This window comes from Molothrus ater, chromosome 27 (assembly GCF_012460135.2).
Source record: "Molothrus ater isolate BHLD 08-10-18 breed brown headed cowbird chromosome 27, BPBGC_Mater_1.1, whole genome shotgun sequence".
Lineage (NCBI taxonomy): Eukaryota > Metazoa > Chordata > Aves > Passeriformes > Icteridae > Molothrus > Molothrus ater.
Genome location: NC_050504.2, coordinates 3,693,143 through 3,710,665, shown reverse-complemented (window position 1 = coordinate 3,710,665; position 17,523 = coordinate 3,693,143). Strand labels below are relative to the sequence as shown.

The 17,523-nt window shown below is 58.9% G+C and overlaps 2 protein-coding genes across 4 annotated transcripts; both read left to right on the top strand.

Moving 5' to 3' along the window:
* The first annotated feature begins 92 nt into the window (after positions 1-92).
* Positions 93-1,917, top strand: HCRT (hypocretin neuropeptide precursor). Its single transcript, XM_054517429.1, has 2 exons — positions 93-736; positions 1,297-1,917. Exons 1-2 carry the CDS (start codon positions 668-670, stop codon positions 1,732-1,734), a joined length of 507 nt encoding a protein of 168 aa, XP_054373404.1. The 5' UTR covers positions 93-667; the 3' UTR covers positions 1,735-1,917.
* Positions 1,918-2,648: 731 nt separating this feature from the next.
* On the top strand, positions 2,649-17,437 carry KCNH4 (potassium voltage-gated channel subfamily H member 4). 3 transcript variants are annotated; one of them, XM_054517460.1, is made up of 16 exons: positions 2,649-2,756; positions 5,167-5,400; positions 6,214-6,345; positions 6,457-6,599; positions 7,469-7,712; positions 8,705-8,862; positions 9,799-10,006; positions 10,130-10,324; positions 11,299-11,498; positions 12,650-12,899; positions 13,374-13,588; positions 14,173-14,220; positions 15,037-15,398; positions 15,501-15,601; positions 16,760-16,836; positions 16,922-17,437. In XM_054517460.1, exons 1-16 carry the CDS (start codon positions 2,681-2,683, stop codon positions 17,345-17,347), a joined length of 3,069 nt encoding a protein of 1,022 aa, XP_054373435.1. In that variant the 5' UTR covers positions 2,649-2,680; the 3' UTR covers positions 17,348-17,437. The 3 variants fall into 3 exon arrangements, with proteins under 3 accessions (XP_054373435.1, XP_036255023.1, XP_036255022.1); XM_036399130.1 differs by having other exon boundaries at positions 16,757-16,836; XM_036399129.1 differs by having other exon boundaries at positions 16,757-16,854.
* Positions 17,438-17,523: the final 86 nt, after the last annotated feature.

Sequence of the window (17,523 nt, the reverse complement as noted above, 5' to 3'; positions counted from 1 at the left end):
CTCTGTTCCAGGCACAGCACCACGATGGGATGCAGCACAGCACAAAAGGGATGGAGGGTGGCATTATCCCTGCCTGGCATCGGGTACAGGACCCTGGTGGCACTGGGTACAGGACCCTGGTGGCACTATCCCTGCCTGGCACTGGGTACAGGACCCTGGTGGCACTATCCTTCCCTGGCACTGGCACAGGACCCTGGTGGCACTATCCCTGCCTGGCACTGGCACAGGACCCTGGGGCACTATCCCTGCCTGGCACCAGCCGAGCACAGGGTGACAGCTCCCCATGGCTCCTCACGTCAGTCAGGGAGCTGTGTAGCTGCTGGCACCCCTTTGTTCAGGGGGTTAATTAGCCTAACCCTTTGTTCAGGGGGTTAATTAGCCTAATGGGGCTCTGAGCAGCGGCCAGCTCTGACCTTCAGCCCCTTTGTGCCAGCCCAGCAGCGCGGCCCGTGGGCAATTATGGCCTCATTAGTGCCAAGCACCCCTTGCAGTGAGCACCCTCACAATGGGGAGCTGCAAATGAGGGGAAAGGCCTGGATGGTCTCCGGGCTACCACGTCTCCCAGACACCGCTGCTCCCGCTGGCCCAGGTATTTTTGGCAGCCCCATTGTGCCGGGCCCTATAAAGTGGCAGTGGCAGTGTAGGGTGCTGTGCTGCTGGCTGCCCGATGGGACATGCCCCAGAGCTGCTCGGCCACATGAAGACCCCAGCAAGGATGGAGGTGCCCAACACCAAGGTGGGGCTGGGGTGCTGCAGCCCCTGGGGATGAGAGATCAGTGATGGGTGGGAGGTTAGAATGTTGGGCTGGGGTTGTGGGAGGGCCTGGCTGGTTTCTTGGGAAGCTCCAAGAGTGCAGCAAATCCCTGGGAATCCCTGACTGATGAGGGGAATACTTGGGAGGGGAGCTGGGCATGCAATTCCTGCAGCATGGGTGCTTTCAGTGCTTGTCCTGTAGCACTGGGCAGCGAGAGGAGGGAGTTTGTGTGCTGGAGCAGGGCAGTGAAAGGTGAGGACACAGGTGAGGTGCAGGGCAGGGATGCAGTGAGCACACCCACATCTGGCTGGGACACAGGTGAGGTGCAGGGCAGGGATGCAGTGAGCACACCCACATCTGGCTGGGACACAGGTGAGGTGCAGGGCAGTGAAGGGTGAGGCTCCAGGTGCACCTCGGGTGCGGGGCTGAGTCAGGAGGGCAGGGGGGAGTTGAACACCACAGAGAGGGGACAGTCCTCGGCTGGGCAGTCCCCATCCCTGCCTTGCCACTGCCCTGCCCTAACGCTGCCCGTTCTCTGGCAGCCCCAGCGAGCTGCCTGCCTCCTGCTGCTGCTCCTGCTCTGCTCCCTGGCCGCTGCCCGGCAGAACCTGCCCCACTGCTGCCGGCAGAAAACCTGCTCCTGCCGTGTCTACGACCTCCTGCACGGCATGGGCAACCACGCCGCCGGCATCCTCACGCTGGGCAAGAGGAAGAGCGTCCCCCTGGCTTTCCAGAGCCGGCTCTACCGCCTGCTCCACGGCTCCGGCAACCACGCTGCGGGCATCCTCACCATGGGCAAGCGCGGGCAGCACTCGGGCACCGCCTGCCCCGATGTGTTGGGCTGCCCTGCGGGCACGGTCGCGCAGCCGACAGCGGTGCCGCGGGGCGCTGCCACCAGCCCTGACAGCCCCAGGGAGTGCCAGGGACACTCAGGGAAGGACCTGAGCACCAGCCAGGGAGCTGCAAAGAGCTTTTACTGAACGGGATGGGGGCAGCGGGACACACAGAGGGGATCCCTGGCAGGACGGACTGCGGGGACGCCCAGCCGGAGCTCGGTGTAAATAGCACTTTTAGATACCTCCTCGATGCCCTGGCCCTGGCCCAGCCTGCTCAGGGCACCGCGGGCACCGCGGCCTTTTACAATAAATGGTAGCCTGATGTCAGCCGGCTCTGCTGTGTCTCTGGGGAGGGGTCGGGCGGGGACAGCTCGGTGCGGGGACAGCTCGGTGTGAGGAGAGCTCGGTGCGGGGGCAGCTCGGTGCGGGGACAGCTCGGTGCGGGGACAGCTCGGTGCGGGGACAGCTCGGTGTGAGGGCAGCTCGGTGTGAGGGCAGCTCGGTGTGAGGACAGCTCGGTGCGGGGACAGCTCGGTGCGGGGGCAGCTCGGTGTGAGGGCAGCTCGGTGTGAGGGCAGCTCGGTGTGAGGGCAGCTCGGTGCGGGGGCAGATCGGTGCGAGGGCAGCTCGGTGTGAGGGCAGCTCGGTGCGGGGGCAGCTCGGTGTGGGGAGAGCTCGGTGCGGGGGCAGATCGGTGCCGGAGCGAGTTCCCTCCCCCGCGGGGCTGGGGCTGGGCTCATGGAGAGCGTTATCCGCGGCGCTGCCCTGGTGTGTGCCAGTGTGCGGTACCAGGACAGAGTTTAACCGAGGTGCGGCGCCTCCCGCTCCTTCTGCAGCCCCCGTGAGCCCGACAGGACCGGGGGTGAGCGGCTCCCGTGGCCGGGCAGCTCCCGGGGCCTCCCGGTGCGGCGGCTCCCGAGCCCCCCCAGGCCAGCCCGCCGTGCCCGCGGGTGCTCGACGGTGCCGAGGCCCCTCCCGGTGCCGGGGCGGGGCGGGGGCGGGGCGGGAGCCCCGGGCGGGCCGGGATCAGCCCGCGGTGCTGCGGAGGGGCCGGGGGCGGCGGAGGCAGCCCGGCCGGTGGGGCGGGACGATGCCGGTGATGAAGGGGCTGCTGGCGCCGCAGAACACCTTCCTGGACACCATCGCCACCCGCTTCGATGGCACACGTAGGGCTGGGACGGGACCGGGGCGGGGCCGTGGGGGGAAACCGGGTGTGGGAAGCCGGTGCTCGGTAGGAGACGGCGAACGGGACGGGGATCGCCCGGCCCCGCTGATCCGGTGTGCCACGGCCACCCACGCGCTGTAACGGGACCGCCCCGTATTGGGCTCGGTGCTTCGGTACTCCCCGTGCCCGTGTCCCGGGCCGCCCCCGCTGCCGGTGCCGCTCGGTGTCGCCGCAGCCGCGCTCAGCACCAGGGACAGATCCCGGTGCCTGCGGGAGCACCGGAGAGGGCACGGTCGGTCTCAACAGACCCGGGCTGAGCCGGGATCCCCAGGCCCCTGTCCCGTGCCCGGGTGGTGCCGGTGTCCCCGGGCGCTGAGCTGCTCTCGGTGTCCGTGTGCCGGGCCGGGATGGATTGAAGCTGGGATGGATTGAAGCTGGGATGGATTGAAGCCGGGATGGATTGAAGCTGGGATGGATTGAAGCCGGGATGGATTGAAGGTGGGATGGGTGATACCCAGGTACCACATGCCACCAGCACTGCTGGCACCATGAAGCCACCCAGGGATGGGCCGTGTTCGTGACTGATCTCAGCTTCCCCTCTAAAACACCTGCAGCAGGTGTGTCCCAGGCCAGCTGCCTGCATGGCTGAGCATCTCCTCTCTTGCTGAGCATGATTGGTATGGAGATGGCACTGGGAGCCTGCAGCCACCTCGCAGGACACTATCGAGGCACTTGGAGCACTCTGAGCATGTGTTTGCTGCCATGCTGAGATGCCTCCGAGCCTGAAGTGACACGGGGCAGCCCTGGTGGCACAGGGGGTCATTTACCCAGGGAAGCTGAAATTTGGGATGTTACCCTTGGGCTGCAACGTGTGAGAAATCTCTCTTCCCCAGTCTGAGCTGTGCCTGGAGGTGACAGGGCAGAGCCACATGTGCCTCATGGTGGTGATCCCACTGTCCCTCCAGAGGGGCAGAGCTCATGGATCATGCTCTCCAAGGGAAACTGCCTGCAACACCAGGACCAAAACCTTGGGAATTTGCCCCAGAGAGCCTGACATTGCCTCCAGTGCCCTGGCAGTCCCCTTTCCAAGGCTGCCCAACCACATCTGCCGGGCACTTTTAAACAGTGCGGGGCTTTGCGGGTTTGATGTGCCTCTTATCGGCTTTATCTGCCATGGAGAGGGGTTTAGGGCAGTGATACTCCGTGGGGAGTTAACCCTGCCTGTCCCAGGCAGCTGCAGCTCTGGGCCCCGGGGCACCCAACCAGGCACAGTGCCTACCGTGGCTGGGGTCTGCCAGCCTGCCAGGGCCGCATCCTCCAGCTCAGCCAGCCACTCCCAAATGCAAACCCTTGTTTTCTGTTCTAATAACACATCCTGGATATCACCATAATCCCGGCTTCCCAGAGCCAAAATCTGGCCTTAGTCACAGCTTCAGGCTATTTTTGCTTCTCCGAGCTAATCCTGGGCTGAGCTGTGCTGTGGTGGCCCCACGGCACCTCCATCAGCCAGAGCTGCCTGGGGTTGCCTCCCCTCCCTCCCACAGCCTCTTGCTGCCTTTGCCTGGCCCTGGCACCATTCTGCCCATGGTGTGCGGGTGCTGGCATCACTGTGGGCTCATTTCTTCTGTGAGAGGGGCAGAGCACATCCACCTGATCCTGGCTGTGTGATACAAGGGTTCTGTGCTGGGCAGAACCAGAGACCAATTTGGGGCTGGGAATACCCTGTTTTGCCCGTGGTTCCACCACAGTCTGTGCCAGCTGCACAGCCTCTTCCTTGGCACCCTGCTAACATGAGCCCCTCTGTCCCACTGTGGGGCAGGGCTGGGGGGCAGAACAGCTCCTCTGTGACTGGGCAGGGCACAGGGCTGGCAGCACTCTGCTGTGGCTGGTGCCACCTCCCACCACTGGGCTGGGTGATGCTGGGGAGTCTCTGTGCTGCTGAGAGGATGAGGATGCTGCAGTTCATCCCTGGCTGATGGCACCTGGGTGCTGGCCCTTGATGGTTTTTCTCCCACCCTCTCAGCTGGTTTCTCAGCACCCCACACCTCTGGGGATCTCAGCACCACAGCTGGGCACCCCTGGGCTGGGCACGCCCAGCTGGGAGCTGCTGCTCCCACTAAGCTCCCTGAGCCCTGGCAGAGTGGCAGATGGTGAGGGGGAGGCGTGAGCTGCCTCGTGTGGGCGATGGGGGCCAGGAGACAGATCCAGCCTCCTTCCCCTTCCACTACACGGGGCTGGGGTCCTGCCTGGGCTGGACAGGGGGCGAACAAGCTCTGGGAGCATCTAGGGACAACCAGCAGCCACATGGAGCTCTGGTTTCACCTCCCAGAGCAGGGCTGTGAGTGCTGGGCTGCTGTTTGTGCCCCCTGAGGTGGCCCCAAGGCCTCGGGGGCAGCTGTGTCTCCTTTCAGACAGCAACTTCATCCTGGCAAATGCTCAGGGCCGCTGTGGCTTCCCCATCGTGTACTGCTCCGATGGCTTCTGCGACCTCACCGGCTTCGCGCGCACCGAGGTCATGCAGAAGAACTGCAGCTGCCGCTTCCTCTGCGGGGCTGACACCAGCGAGCCCGCCCTGCAGGGCATTGAGAAGGCCCTGGACAGCAGGCAGGAGTACCAGACTGAGGTCTGCTTCTACAAAAAAAGTGGTGAGTGGCACGTGGGGCTGGGTACTGGCCACAGCTCCAGCTGGGATTTGGCCCCGTCGTGGTCTCGTGGTGTCTCGGTTTGGAAAGACAGGAGTCTGATAAGGAAGGCAGGAACCTGCCCTGAAATGGAGAATGTGAACCCTCCCCACCCCTCTGAATTGCTATAAATTTTAAATTAAGGGGCTCTCAGGCAAAATATATGGGAGCAGGAAATAACAGTTCTTTAATAGGGAAGAAAATAAAAGGATGAAATAAACAATGCAGTAAACTAAAACAACACTGACAGAGTCAGAACATAGCCTGACACCCTGTGGGTCAGGGTGTTGGCAGCAGAACCATTGGAATTGTGGCTGCAGACCTCCTGCAGTGCCAGGGCTGGTTCTGCTGGAGCAGGGATCCTGGAGAAAGGTGCAGTCTCTTCCTCTGAAGATCCAGGGCAAGAGGCAGCTGCTGCTCCTCTGGGAAATCCAGTGCAGAAGCTGTGCTGGTGTTCCAGAATCTCCAGATTATATCCGGGTAGGAATGCTTGGCTCCTCCCTCTGGGCTCACATCTCCCAATGGGATGCTGCAGTTCTTATCAGCCATGCAGGGACATTCAATAGCTGTTATCAGCAGATGGCCCCTCCCGAGGGAGGAGTGATTGTGATCACTCACAGAGAGAGATAAGGCAAACTGCCCACTTGACAAAAAACAGCTGCCATACAGCTGGTAATAGAACACATCTTGCCTTGCAACCTGGACCACATGGCCTGGGGGAAGCTGCTGAGCAGTGAGGGAGCTGCCCTGCCCTCACCAACTCTCTCCTGCACCCAGGAGCTGCCTTCTGGTGCCTGCTGGACATCATGCCCATCAAGAATGAAAAGGGGGAGGTGGTGCTCTTCCTCTTCTCCTTCAAGGACATCACAGAGAGCCGAGGCAGGAGCTGCCCTGGTGACAAGAAGGAGGGTGAGCTGTGGCTGTAGAATGGGAGCAGTGTGAGCAGTGGGCACGGGGCAAAGGGGCTCCCTGTTCCCTGGTGGGGAACAGCACTAACTCAGCATGCCTTGTCCACTGCAGAGAAGCAGAGGAGTGAGAAGCAGAGGAGCAAGAAGCCTGGGAGCTCTCACCTGAGGGCTGCACGGAGGCAGGGCCGGACCATGCTGCACCAGCTCAGCAGCCAGTTTGTCCGGAGGGACCGTGGAGAGATGAAAATCAACCGTGTAAGGACCTGGGGGACCCTCAGTTCCTCCTGTGCTGGGGATGTGGTGAGCTGGCAGTGCAGCAGCTCTCCTGAGAGCAGAGCCTCACTGGGATGCTGTTCCCATGCACGTCTCTGCCTGGCCTGCCAAGTACTGAAATTCCCCCCAGCTCTGGCAGCCACGCTGTACCCAGGCTGCACTTGTGTTTGGTTGGCAGCAGGAGAACCCAGTGGGTGCCCAGAGCTGCTTGTTGAGACAGCAGAGCTGGCAGCTCTGGCAGAGCTGTGCCTCTCCTCATATATTCACTGTCAGGAAACCCCAGTGCTGGCTCTGAGCGCAGCCACACTGGCTCTAGGGAGTGCTGTTACCAGGGTGCCAGAGCTGTGGAGCTGCCAGGTGGAGTACAGTCCTGTGCCAGCCCCTCTGCACAGCTGCTGTGCCCAGTACAGGGCACCACCTGCAGTTGTGGGGCCAGAGAGGGGGTCTCAGAGCTGCTGGGTCCCAGAGCTGATGAGCAGGCAAAGGGTAGCAGTGCACCAGCCTTGAATTTTGGGGATTTGGGTGGGATGGCCCTGGCACTGCCGTCACCTCTCCCCTCCTCTGCCCCAGCATGTGAATTCCATGTGCCTGAAACCATCTCTGCACCTGAGATGGTTCCAGGCAGCAGCTGGCATTGCCAGGGGATCACTGTTAATAGCAATGACATTGCATTAATTGATGTGCTGCAATCAGGGGTTCTGTGCCCATCCCACAGTGCAGGAAAAGGGGGTCATCACCCTGGCATCAGGGGGTGCCAGCTGGCTGGCAGGACTCAGGGGAAGGGGTGGCTGTGGTGGCCTTCATCCCTTGTGTGGGATGACCCCTGTCCCACCCCACGTTCGCCCCTGCAGAACGTGTTTGAGAACAAGCCGTCCATCCCCGAGTACAAGGTGGCCTCGGTGCAGAAATCCCGCTTCATCCTGCTCCACTACAGCATCTTCAAGGCTCTCTGGGACTGGCTGATCCTGCTGGCCACCTTCTACGTGGCTATCACTGTCCCCTACAATGTCTGCTTCACGGGCACGGAGGACAGCCTGTCAGCTGCCCGCAGCACCATCGTCAGCGACATCGCCGTGGAGATGCTCTTCATCCTGGGTAGGTCTGAGCACTGATCCAGGGTACAGGACATGTGGGGCAGGGATCAGGGGTGATGGAGAGGTGTCTTGGTTTGGAAAGACAGGAGTCTGATAAGGAAGGCAGGAGCCTGCCCTGAAATGGAGAAATTTTTTTTTTTTTGAAAATGAATTCCCCCCCCCTCCGAATTGCTATAAATTTTAAATTAGGGGGGCTCTCAGGCAAAAAAATATGGGAGCAGGAATAACAGTTCTTTAATAGGGAAGAAAATAAAAGGATGAAATAAACAATGCAGTAAACTAAAACAACACTGACAGAGTCAGAACCCAACCTGACACCCTGTGGGTCAGGGTGTTGGCAGCAGAACCATTGGAATTGTGGCTGCAGCCCTCCTGCAGTGTCAGGGCTGGTTCTGCTGGAGCAGGGATCCTGGAGAAAGGTGCAGTCTCTTCCTCTGAAGATCCAGTGGCAGAGGCAGCTGCTGCTCCTCTGGGAAATCCAGTGCAGAAGCTGTGCTGGTGTTCCAGAATCTCCAGATTATATCCAGGCAGGAATGCTTGGCTGGTGTTCCAGAATCTCCAGATTATATCCAGGCAGGAATGCTTGGCTGGTGTTCCAGAATCTCCAGATTATATCCAGGTAGGAATGCCTGGCTCCTCCCTCTGGGCTCACATCTCCCAGTGGGATGCTGTAGTTCTTATCAGCCATGCAGGGACATTCCATAGCTGTTATCAGCAGATGTCTCCCCAGGAGGGAGGAGTGATTGTGGTCACTCAGAGAGAAATAAGGAAAACTGCCCAAAAGACAATTTTGACAAAAGACAGCTGCCATACAGCTGGTAATAGAACACATCTTGCCTTGCAATCTGGAACAAGAGGGGAGATGGGATTGCTGTGCCCCTGCTGTTGGCCCGGGGCACACCAGAAGTGACACCAGTGCTGGCTGTGGACACTGGCTTAGCTCTGCCAGCCACAGGAGGGGTGGTGAGGGCTGGTCCTGCTCTCGTGGGGCAGATATCATCCTCAACTTCCGGACAACATACGTCAGCCAGTCGGGCCAGGTTGTGTACGACCCTCGCTCCATCTGCATCCACTACGTGGCCACCTGGTTCTTTGTGGATCTGATTGCTGCTCTGCCCTTTGATCTGCTCTACATCTTCAACGTGACCGTGGTGAGTGCTGCTGGCACAAACACAGCCCTCGACAGCAAAGCTGCTGCCCACCTCCCTGCCCCTCTCCAGCACCCACATCTCCTGGGGGTACTTGGTGCCCTGACACGCCACGACTATCGGAATAATTACCAATATAGTTGGATGGGACGTGCCTGAGCTTGTCTGGCCCTTGCTGCTTGACCAAAAGGTGGAAACTGTGGTGATCTCACCCCAGAGACACCTTTGGCTGGCTGGATGCTGCAGCTGGGCACATAGGGACAAGTGATTTGGAGAATTGTTCACCCAGACATGCAGGAGCTCAGGTTTACCTCTGGCGGAGAAGCTTTAAGGCGACGGTGAAGGAAAGGAGTCGGTTCTAATGGAGGGTTTGGATCCAGAGCTTTATTCTGGCCCACAGGCCTCTGAATCCAGCACCAGCTCCAACAGAACTCCCTGACCCTGTGGTTGCTGTTCCTTTGAACCCCGGGGAGAGGGGCAGGGAAGGGGTAGGGAGCCACCGACCAGGTATGGGAGGGGGAAATCTCAAGGGACAAATGACACCTGGATGGCCCGATGTCCCCCCAGGGGTAGAGGGCATCCTTTGAATTCTGCCAATCACTCGATGCCTTCTGGAATGCCAGGACTGCCAGACAGTGCTGGGAGGGGAAAGGAGAGGTGGCTGACACACCTGGGGAAGGAATCTTCAGGGATAAACCCGGGCTATCTGAGGCAAACCACGACATCACACCGCAACACACGACCCTGGCTGCCTGCTGGGTGTTGGGCATGGGGCTGCAAGGCTGGTTGGGATGAGCTGCCTCTGCCTTGCCATGCTCCCCATCACCCTCCTGGCAGCTGTGGGGTTCACAAAGGGTTCCTGCCCTAGGGGTGGTGTTGGGGTCCCTTTTCATCCCTGCCTGCAGCTACCCCAGGTTCCCCTCCCTGCCTGCCCCCCAGACCTCGCTGGTTCACCTGCTGAAGACGGTGCGGCTGCTGCGGCTGCTGCGGCTGCTGCAGAAGCTGGACCGCTACTCGCAGTACAGCGCCATGGTGCTGACCCTGCTCATGTCCATGTTTGCCCTGCTGGCCCACTGGATGGCCTGCATCTGGTACGTCATTGGTCGCCAGGAGCTGGAGAGCAACGACCCCCGCACCTGGGACATCGGTGAGTGAGGGCTGGGGGCAGCTCGGGGCACTGGGATCCTCCCTGTGCTGTGGGGCAGCAGAGCCAGGGGTGCAGCGCTCTCAGCTGGCTCCTGCAGTGCTAACCCCGGGCTGTGCTTGGCAGGCTGGCTGCACGAGCTGGGCAAGAGGCTGGAGGCTCCCTACATCAACAATTCGCTGGGGGGCCCCTCCATCCGCAGCGCCTACATCGCCTCCCTCTACTTCACCCTCAGCAGCCTGACCAGCGTGGGCTTTGGGAATGTTTGTGCCAACACCGACACCGAGAAGATCTTCTCCATCTGCACCATGCTCATTGGGGGTGAGGCGGGCAGCGGGGCTGGGCAGGGCGCTCACCTGGGGCTGCCAGAGGGTTGTGTCCCTGGCAGGGCGCTGGGGGAGGTGGTGGGATTGTGAGAGAGACCTGAGAGACAGCCCTGGGCTGGGTTTGGGGAGCAGTCCCCCCACCATGCTGTGCCCACAGCTGCCCTGTATAGTTTTGCAGACACCCCCAAGGAGGGGAGAGAATGATGCATCTGACTCCATGGATATCAGAAGGCTAATTAATTTCTTTATTATACTATATTATTCTATACGATATTACACTATTACTATATTACACTATATTATTACTATATTACACTATATTCCTTTGAGAGGATGGAGGCAATGATGCATCTGACTCCATGGATATCAGAAGGCTAATGAATTACTTTATTATACTATATTATTCTATACTATATTACTGTACTATATTACACTATTACTATATTGCACTATATTATTACTATATTACACTATGTTACACTATATTACACTATGTTATTACTATTATAATTACTATAATTATTATATGTATTACACTATATTCCCTCGAGGGGAGGGGGGGAACGATGCATCTGACTCCATGGATATCAGAAGGCTAATGAATTACTTTATTATATTATATTATTCTATACTATATTACACTATGTTACATTACATCTAAACTGAACCTGCCAAGCACTCAACTCTGCACACAACTGCACACAAAACTCATGAATGTCAGTAACAGTCCTGACACACACACACACACACACACACACCCCATCACTGTGGGTAAACAATCTCCATATTGCATTCTACTTTGGCACAAACACAGGCAACACAGCAAACGATAAGAATTGTTTCTCCTTTCTCTGATGTTCAGAGAATGTGAAACCCAGAATAATATTCTCGGGAGGAATTTTGTGCCTTGCTTTTCTCTGTGAGGAGAAATGTGAGGAGCAATCAGGCTGCCCTCCCTCCTGCCCCCAGCGCTGATGCACGCCGTGGTGTTCGGCAATGTCACGGCCATCATCCAGCGCATGTACTCGCGCCGCTCGCTCTACCACACCCGCATGAAAGACCTCAAGGACTTCATCCGTGTCCACCACCTGCCCCAGCAGCTCAAGCAGAGGATGCTGGAGTACTTCCAGACCACCTGGTCGGTGAACAACGGCATTGATGCTAATGAGGTAGGAGGTGTTGGTGGGGCTTGGCCAGCCCCCTCCAGCCCCAACCTGCGCCTATCCGGGGAGCAGTGGGGCTGGCATAAACCCGACTGCCTGCTGGGCTGATCTTGCTCCTGAGCAGGCAGCACGGGCCAGATAACTCAATCCTTCCTGGGGACAGAGTGTCCGAGTACCCAGGCCGCTCGTAGCCATTGGCTACCTTAGCAAGCCCAAAGGATATCAGCTCTTTAGTGATTATCAGCTCTCTTAGGATTCCAGCTCTTTGCTTGCTAAGGCGCCTTGCAGGCTAGTTGGGAAGCAGATGTGAAAGAGGAGAAGAAAACGTCCTGGGGTTCCACAGTGATGGTTTTATTGAGGAGTCTGTGAAGGGTTCCAGTGACAGCTCTTCTTCTGCCGAATGGGCTAAAACAGCCCCTTTTTATAGGGTATAAAGGGATCCAAACTTGTCCAATAGTAGGGGTTAGGGGAAAGTGACCTGTGGGGTTGCAGAGACAAGCTGGGGTCCGAAAGGCAGAAGACAGGAGCTTATTTTGCTATTTCATCATAACTCAGAAATTCCTATCGTTAAGCCTCGGCCTTCCATGGGGCCATAGCAAGCTTGGAGCCTGCTGCACTGCCAGGGCCAGCTCAGAGTGGTGCTGGAGGGACCAGCTCTGGGGCAAATTGCTGCCAGCACGGGGAGCAGGACAGGCATATGGAGCAGAAACAGCTGATTACCACAGTGCCCACCTCTGCTGAGATGCTGGGGCAGCTCAGCAGCAAAATTCCCCACTCTGGAGGGGAACCTGTCCTTGGGGCTGCAGGAAAGCTGCTGCCTGCCCCTCGTGCCCACAGCCCCGGTGTCGCTACAGGACATGAAAGAACACAAGCGCACGCCGCTGTTCTCAAGGTGAAGAAAAAGGGAAGTTTATTTTCTGACTCTAACATTTATAGTTTTCCAAGAGTGACAGTTGATTGGAGGGTGACAGTGCCACCTCTCCAATGATACTGGACAAACTAACAATCTATTAACTTTTTCTTCTTCTATAAAGGAATGCAAAACAACGAGTTATTTACAGAAAGTGTGTGAGAAAGCTTGCTGTAAGAATGTCAACATCAGAAAGCTTAGAAAATTTTAAAAAACCAGAGTGACACCCCGGCTCCTCTGTCCCCAGCTGCTCCACGATTTCCCCGACGAGCTGCGTGCCGACGTGGCCATGCACCTCAACAAGGACATCCTGCAGCTGCCCATCTTCGAGACTGCCAGCCGGGGCTGCCTCCGCTCCCTGTCCCTGCACATCAAAACCTCCTTCTGTGCCCCGGGGGAGTACCTGCTGCGCCAGGGCGATGCCTTGCAGGCCAACTACTTCGTCTGCTCCGGCTCCCTGGAGGTGCTGAAGGACAACGTGGTGCTGGCCATCCTGGGTGAGGGCAGGTGGCGTGGGTTCTACCCCAGGGTGAGGGGTGAGGGTGTGACCGTGTGTGTTCACAGGGGTCTGAGGATGAGGGAAGAGATGAGGATCTGACTCCATGTTTCAGAAGGCTTGATTTATTATTTTATTATATATATTATATTAAAACTATACTAAAAGAATAGATGAAAGGATTTCATCAGAAGGCTAGCTAAGAATAGAAAAAGAAAGAATGATAACAAAGGCTTGTGGCTCGGACAGAGAGTCTGAGCCAGCTGACTGTGACTGGCCATTAATTAGAAACAAGCACATGAGACCAATCCCAGATGCACCTGTTGCATTCCACAGCAGCAGATAACCATTGGTTACATTTTGTTCCTGAGGCCTCTCAGCTTCTCAGGAGGAAAAATCCTAAGGAAAGGATTTTTCATAAAAGATGTCTGTGTCAGTGAGGGGCTCGTGTCACTGAGCCCAGCCCCTCCTGCAGGCAAAGGGGATTTGATTGGAGCTGACCTGTGCAGAACGGACCAGGTGATCAAGACCAACGCGGATGTGAAGGCTCTGACCTACTGCGACCTTCAGCACATCGGCCTGCGGGGGCTCTGTGAGGTGCTGCAGCTCTACCCCGAGTACGCCAGCAAGTTCACAGCTGACATCCACCAGGACCTGACCTTCAACCTGCGCGAGGGCAGCGAGATGGAGGTGGGTGCGTGTCCCCCTGCTCAGCCCCTTGCTGTGCTCGCGGCCCTGGGGCTGGGCACGGCCGTGGAAGGGCAGTCTGTGCACTCAGGGTGCAAGGTTGGGGAAGGGGCTGCAGCTCTGCCACCCTGGCACGCAGGTATGTCCTGTCCTGGCTCTGTGCGACCCAGGGAATTGGCAGAGAGAGCCTTTGCCGTGCAGGAGGATGAGGTAGATGGAAGGCCTGGAAATGGGGTTGGAGAGAACTGGACAGATAGCCAAGGCAAAGCCCCCTGGAGTGAAGCATGCAGCTGGGTTTAGTCATGCTGATGGCTCCAGGGGGGATGTTCTGCTGCAGAAATGGCTCTGCTGCACTTTACCTCCCCCAGCTCTGCTGAGAGAGGCTTGGAGCTCCTCTGGAGCATCTCCCTGGTACCCAGTTTCCCCCTGTGGTGGTGTGGGAGGGCCGTGCAGGGGCCGTGCAGGGCCTGTGCAGGGGCTGTGCAGGAGCTGTGCAGGGCCTGTGCAGGGGCCGTGCAGGGGCCATGCAGGGGCCGTGCAGGGGCTCTCTCCTGCTGCTCAGCCGTCACCGTCTGCTCTCCCCGCAGGGGCTCTGCCGCTACTCCCGGTCCCCGAGGCTGCCACAGGCGCCACAGGTTCGTCCCTCGCCGAGGCTGTGGGGGAGGATGGGGCAAGGGTGGCTGTGGCTGGGACCAGTCCTTATTGGAATATTGCCAATATAGCCATCGGGATGTGCCTGAGCTTGTCTGGCCTTGCTGCTGAACCAAATAGTGGCACTGTGGTGTTTCCCCCCACAGACACTTTTGGCCGGCTGGGTGTGTGGTGTTTCACCCCACAGACACTTTTGGCTGGTTGGGTGTGTGGTGTTTCACCCCACAGACACTTTTGGCTGTGTGGTGTTTCACCCCACAGACACTTTTGCCTGGCTGGGTGCTGCAGTTGGGCACTGGGGACAAGTCCAGGCCTGCAGGAGCTCTGGTGGTGGTGGGATGGAGCTTCCCCCCATAACAGGGTCTGCTCCTCAGGTTTCCCTCTGTGGAGAAGCTTTAAGGTGATGGTGAAGGAAAGGAGTCGGTTCTGATGGAGGGTTTGGATCCAGAGCTTTATTCTGGCCTCTGAATCCAGCAACAGCTCCAACAGAACTCCCTGAGCCCGTGGTTGCCGTTCCTTTTAACCTGGGGGAGAGGGGCAGGGAAGGGGTAGGGAGCCACCAACCAGGTACAGGAGGGGAGATCCCAAGGGACAAATGACACCTGGATGGCCCAATGTCCCCAGGGGTAGAGGTCATCTTTTGAATTCTGCCAATCACTTGATGCCTTCTGGAATGCCAGGACTGCCAGACAGTGCTGGGAGGGGAAAGGAGAGGTGGCTGACACACCTGGCAGGGAATTATCAGGGGAGGGACCCTGAAATCACAATGCAACAAGTCCTGACCTCCTCCCCTCCTGCAGCCTCGTCCGGAGAGCGGCGCTGCCCCGGAGAAGCCCCTTCCCTCCATCGTGGAGGATGAGGAGGAGCCCGACGAGGTCTTCCAGCAGTCCCCTGCCAGCAGCTCCCGCCGCAAGCTGCTGCTGCCGGCTCTGAGCAGCTCGGTGCGGCGCGGTTCCCTGAGCAGCCTCCTGGGCGATGAGCTGTGCCAGGTCTCAGCCCTGCGGCACAGCTGCCCCTCCCCGGCCCGCGGCAGCCGCAGCCCCTCTCCGCAGTGCCGGAGGGACAGCCGGCTGCTGGAGAGGGGTGGCGGTGTGGGCAGGAGGCCGGCCAAGCTGCTCATCCCCTCCCTGCACTCGTACGGCCCGCCCGACCTCAGCCCCAGGTAGGCGCGGATGCGCGGGTGGGTCATCCCTGCCAGCCAGGCTGCCCAGGTGCTGGCACAGAGGGGGTGACACGGGGCAGCCCTCACCCCCTCCTGCTCCAGGGTCGTGGATGGCATTGAAGACAACGGAGGCACTTCGGAGTCACAAACCTTCTGCTTCAGCATGGAGCCACTGAGTGCGGCAAGGGACTCCCCCAGCTCAGGTACTGCCAGGAGTGTAGTAGGTTCATTTAACTCAGAGCCTCAAACCCTCTCCCTAGCTTAACTCAAACCATCCCCCATGACTAACTGCCCTCTCTTAATCAACCTCATCACAGCCCTCTCCTATGCCCTTCCAATCTGAATTGCAGCAGCCTTCCTCACGCTAGTAGAGCGCAAAATCCTCAGCTACATACAAGGCCGAAAGGGCCCAAACATTATTGGCCCTTTCGGGCTCCTACAACCTCTAGCAGATGGAGTAAAACTATTTATCAAAGAGCCTATTTGACCGTCAACATCCTCCCCAATCTTATTTATCGCAACCCCAATACCTGCCTTGCTTCTAGCAATCTCAATCTGAACCCCACTGCTCCTTCCATTCTCCTTAGCAGACCTCAACCTAGGCCTACTCTTCCTATTGGCCATGTCGAGCTTAGCAGGGCACTCCATCCTTCTCGGGTTGCTGTTGTTAATTGCTGCCCCAGGATGTGCAGGATGTCTCTGCTTCGGCCCACGCAGCTGAAGAACGAGTCTGGATTCTTCAGTTTTCAGTCTTGAGCTTGTTTATCAATTCTTATCTATAAAATTTTCTTTCTGCCCAGCTGAGATCTGCTCAGCAGGGCAGCCACAGGCACTCTGACTGCCCCGAGGCGGTGCTGTCCCTCTGCACCACAAACCATGTACAACATATCTACACTTAATTCCCAATACCTATCACCCATGCCAGACAGTGCACTTCTACTCTAAACCAGTGCCAAAGTGCCAACATCACTGCAGAAAACGGAGAACAAGAAGAAGAAGAAGAAAGGCTGGACACGCCCAAGTTCCTCCATCTTGTCCCCATAACCCCCATACCAAAAAATCCCAAAATCTACATCTTCACCCTGTGATCATCTTGTTATTACACCATTCAAACCTGTGTGACTTTCAGGTCCTCATACAAAGTTGGTAACACACTCCAGGGGTCAAAATCAAATCCCCAGGTGTTCTGGGCTGCGTGCCAGGGTCTCTCGTGGGGTCCTGGCAACTCTGGACACCCAGAGGAATGCACTGAGTTCTGACACTTCCTATGATCAGGCTGAGCTTCCCTGCTGGGCAAGGCCAAAGTGCCAGCCCTAGGGGTTGGCACGGCATCCCACCTCTGTCTGCATCCTCCCCAGCAGGGACTGACCCCGGCGGCCCAGCCCTGGTGATGGAGGCAGAGCAGATAAAGCAGAACATCAGCAGGCTCAACCAGGAGGTGTGCTGGGGACCACAGGTGGGTGCATGTCCCCAAAAACCCCGCGGGCATCGGCCGCTGCTCACTGCCGTGTGTCCTCTTGCAGATCAACCACCTCAACCAGGAGGTTTCTCACCTCAGCCGGCAGCTGCAGAGCATGATGGAGCTGCTCAAGGCTCACCTGGGCACCCCGCACCCGCCTGCCTGTCCCTGCCGCCTGCCCGCCGCCGTCCCGGTGCCCGCCTCGCCGCCGGTGCCGCCCAGCTCGCTCAGCTCGCCCACCGGCAGCCCCCGGGCCAAGCGCTGCCCGGTCCGCAGCCGCTCTGCCCACGCCGCCGCCCTGCACCCCGGGCTGGGCGCCGAGGGGCCGCGCCCGCCGCGAGGGGACGGCCCCGACCCCCGCCGGGGCTCGGACTCGCAGCCGCCGCCGCCGCTGCCGCCGCGCTCCGCCCGCTCCTTCCCCGGTTGCTCGGCCGGCGCTTGGTGTCGCGCCCGTCCGCAGCCGCGCTCCGGTTCCACCAGCTCGCACTGACCCCTGCGGGCACCGGCGGGAGCCTCCCCGGGGATCCGTGCTCCCGGGGATCACCGGGGCTCTCCGCTCCGGGTGACTCTGCCCGGGGATCACCGGGGCTCTCCGCTCCGGGTTACTCTGCCGGGGGTCCGTGCCCCCGGAGCCCCCCGGGACGCCGCGTTCCGGACACACGCAAG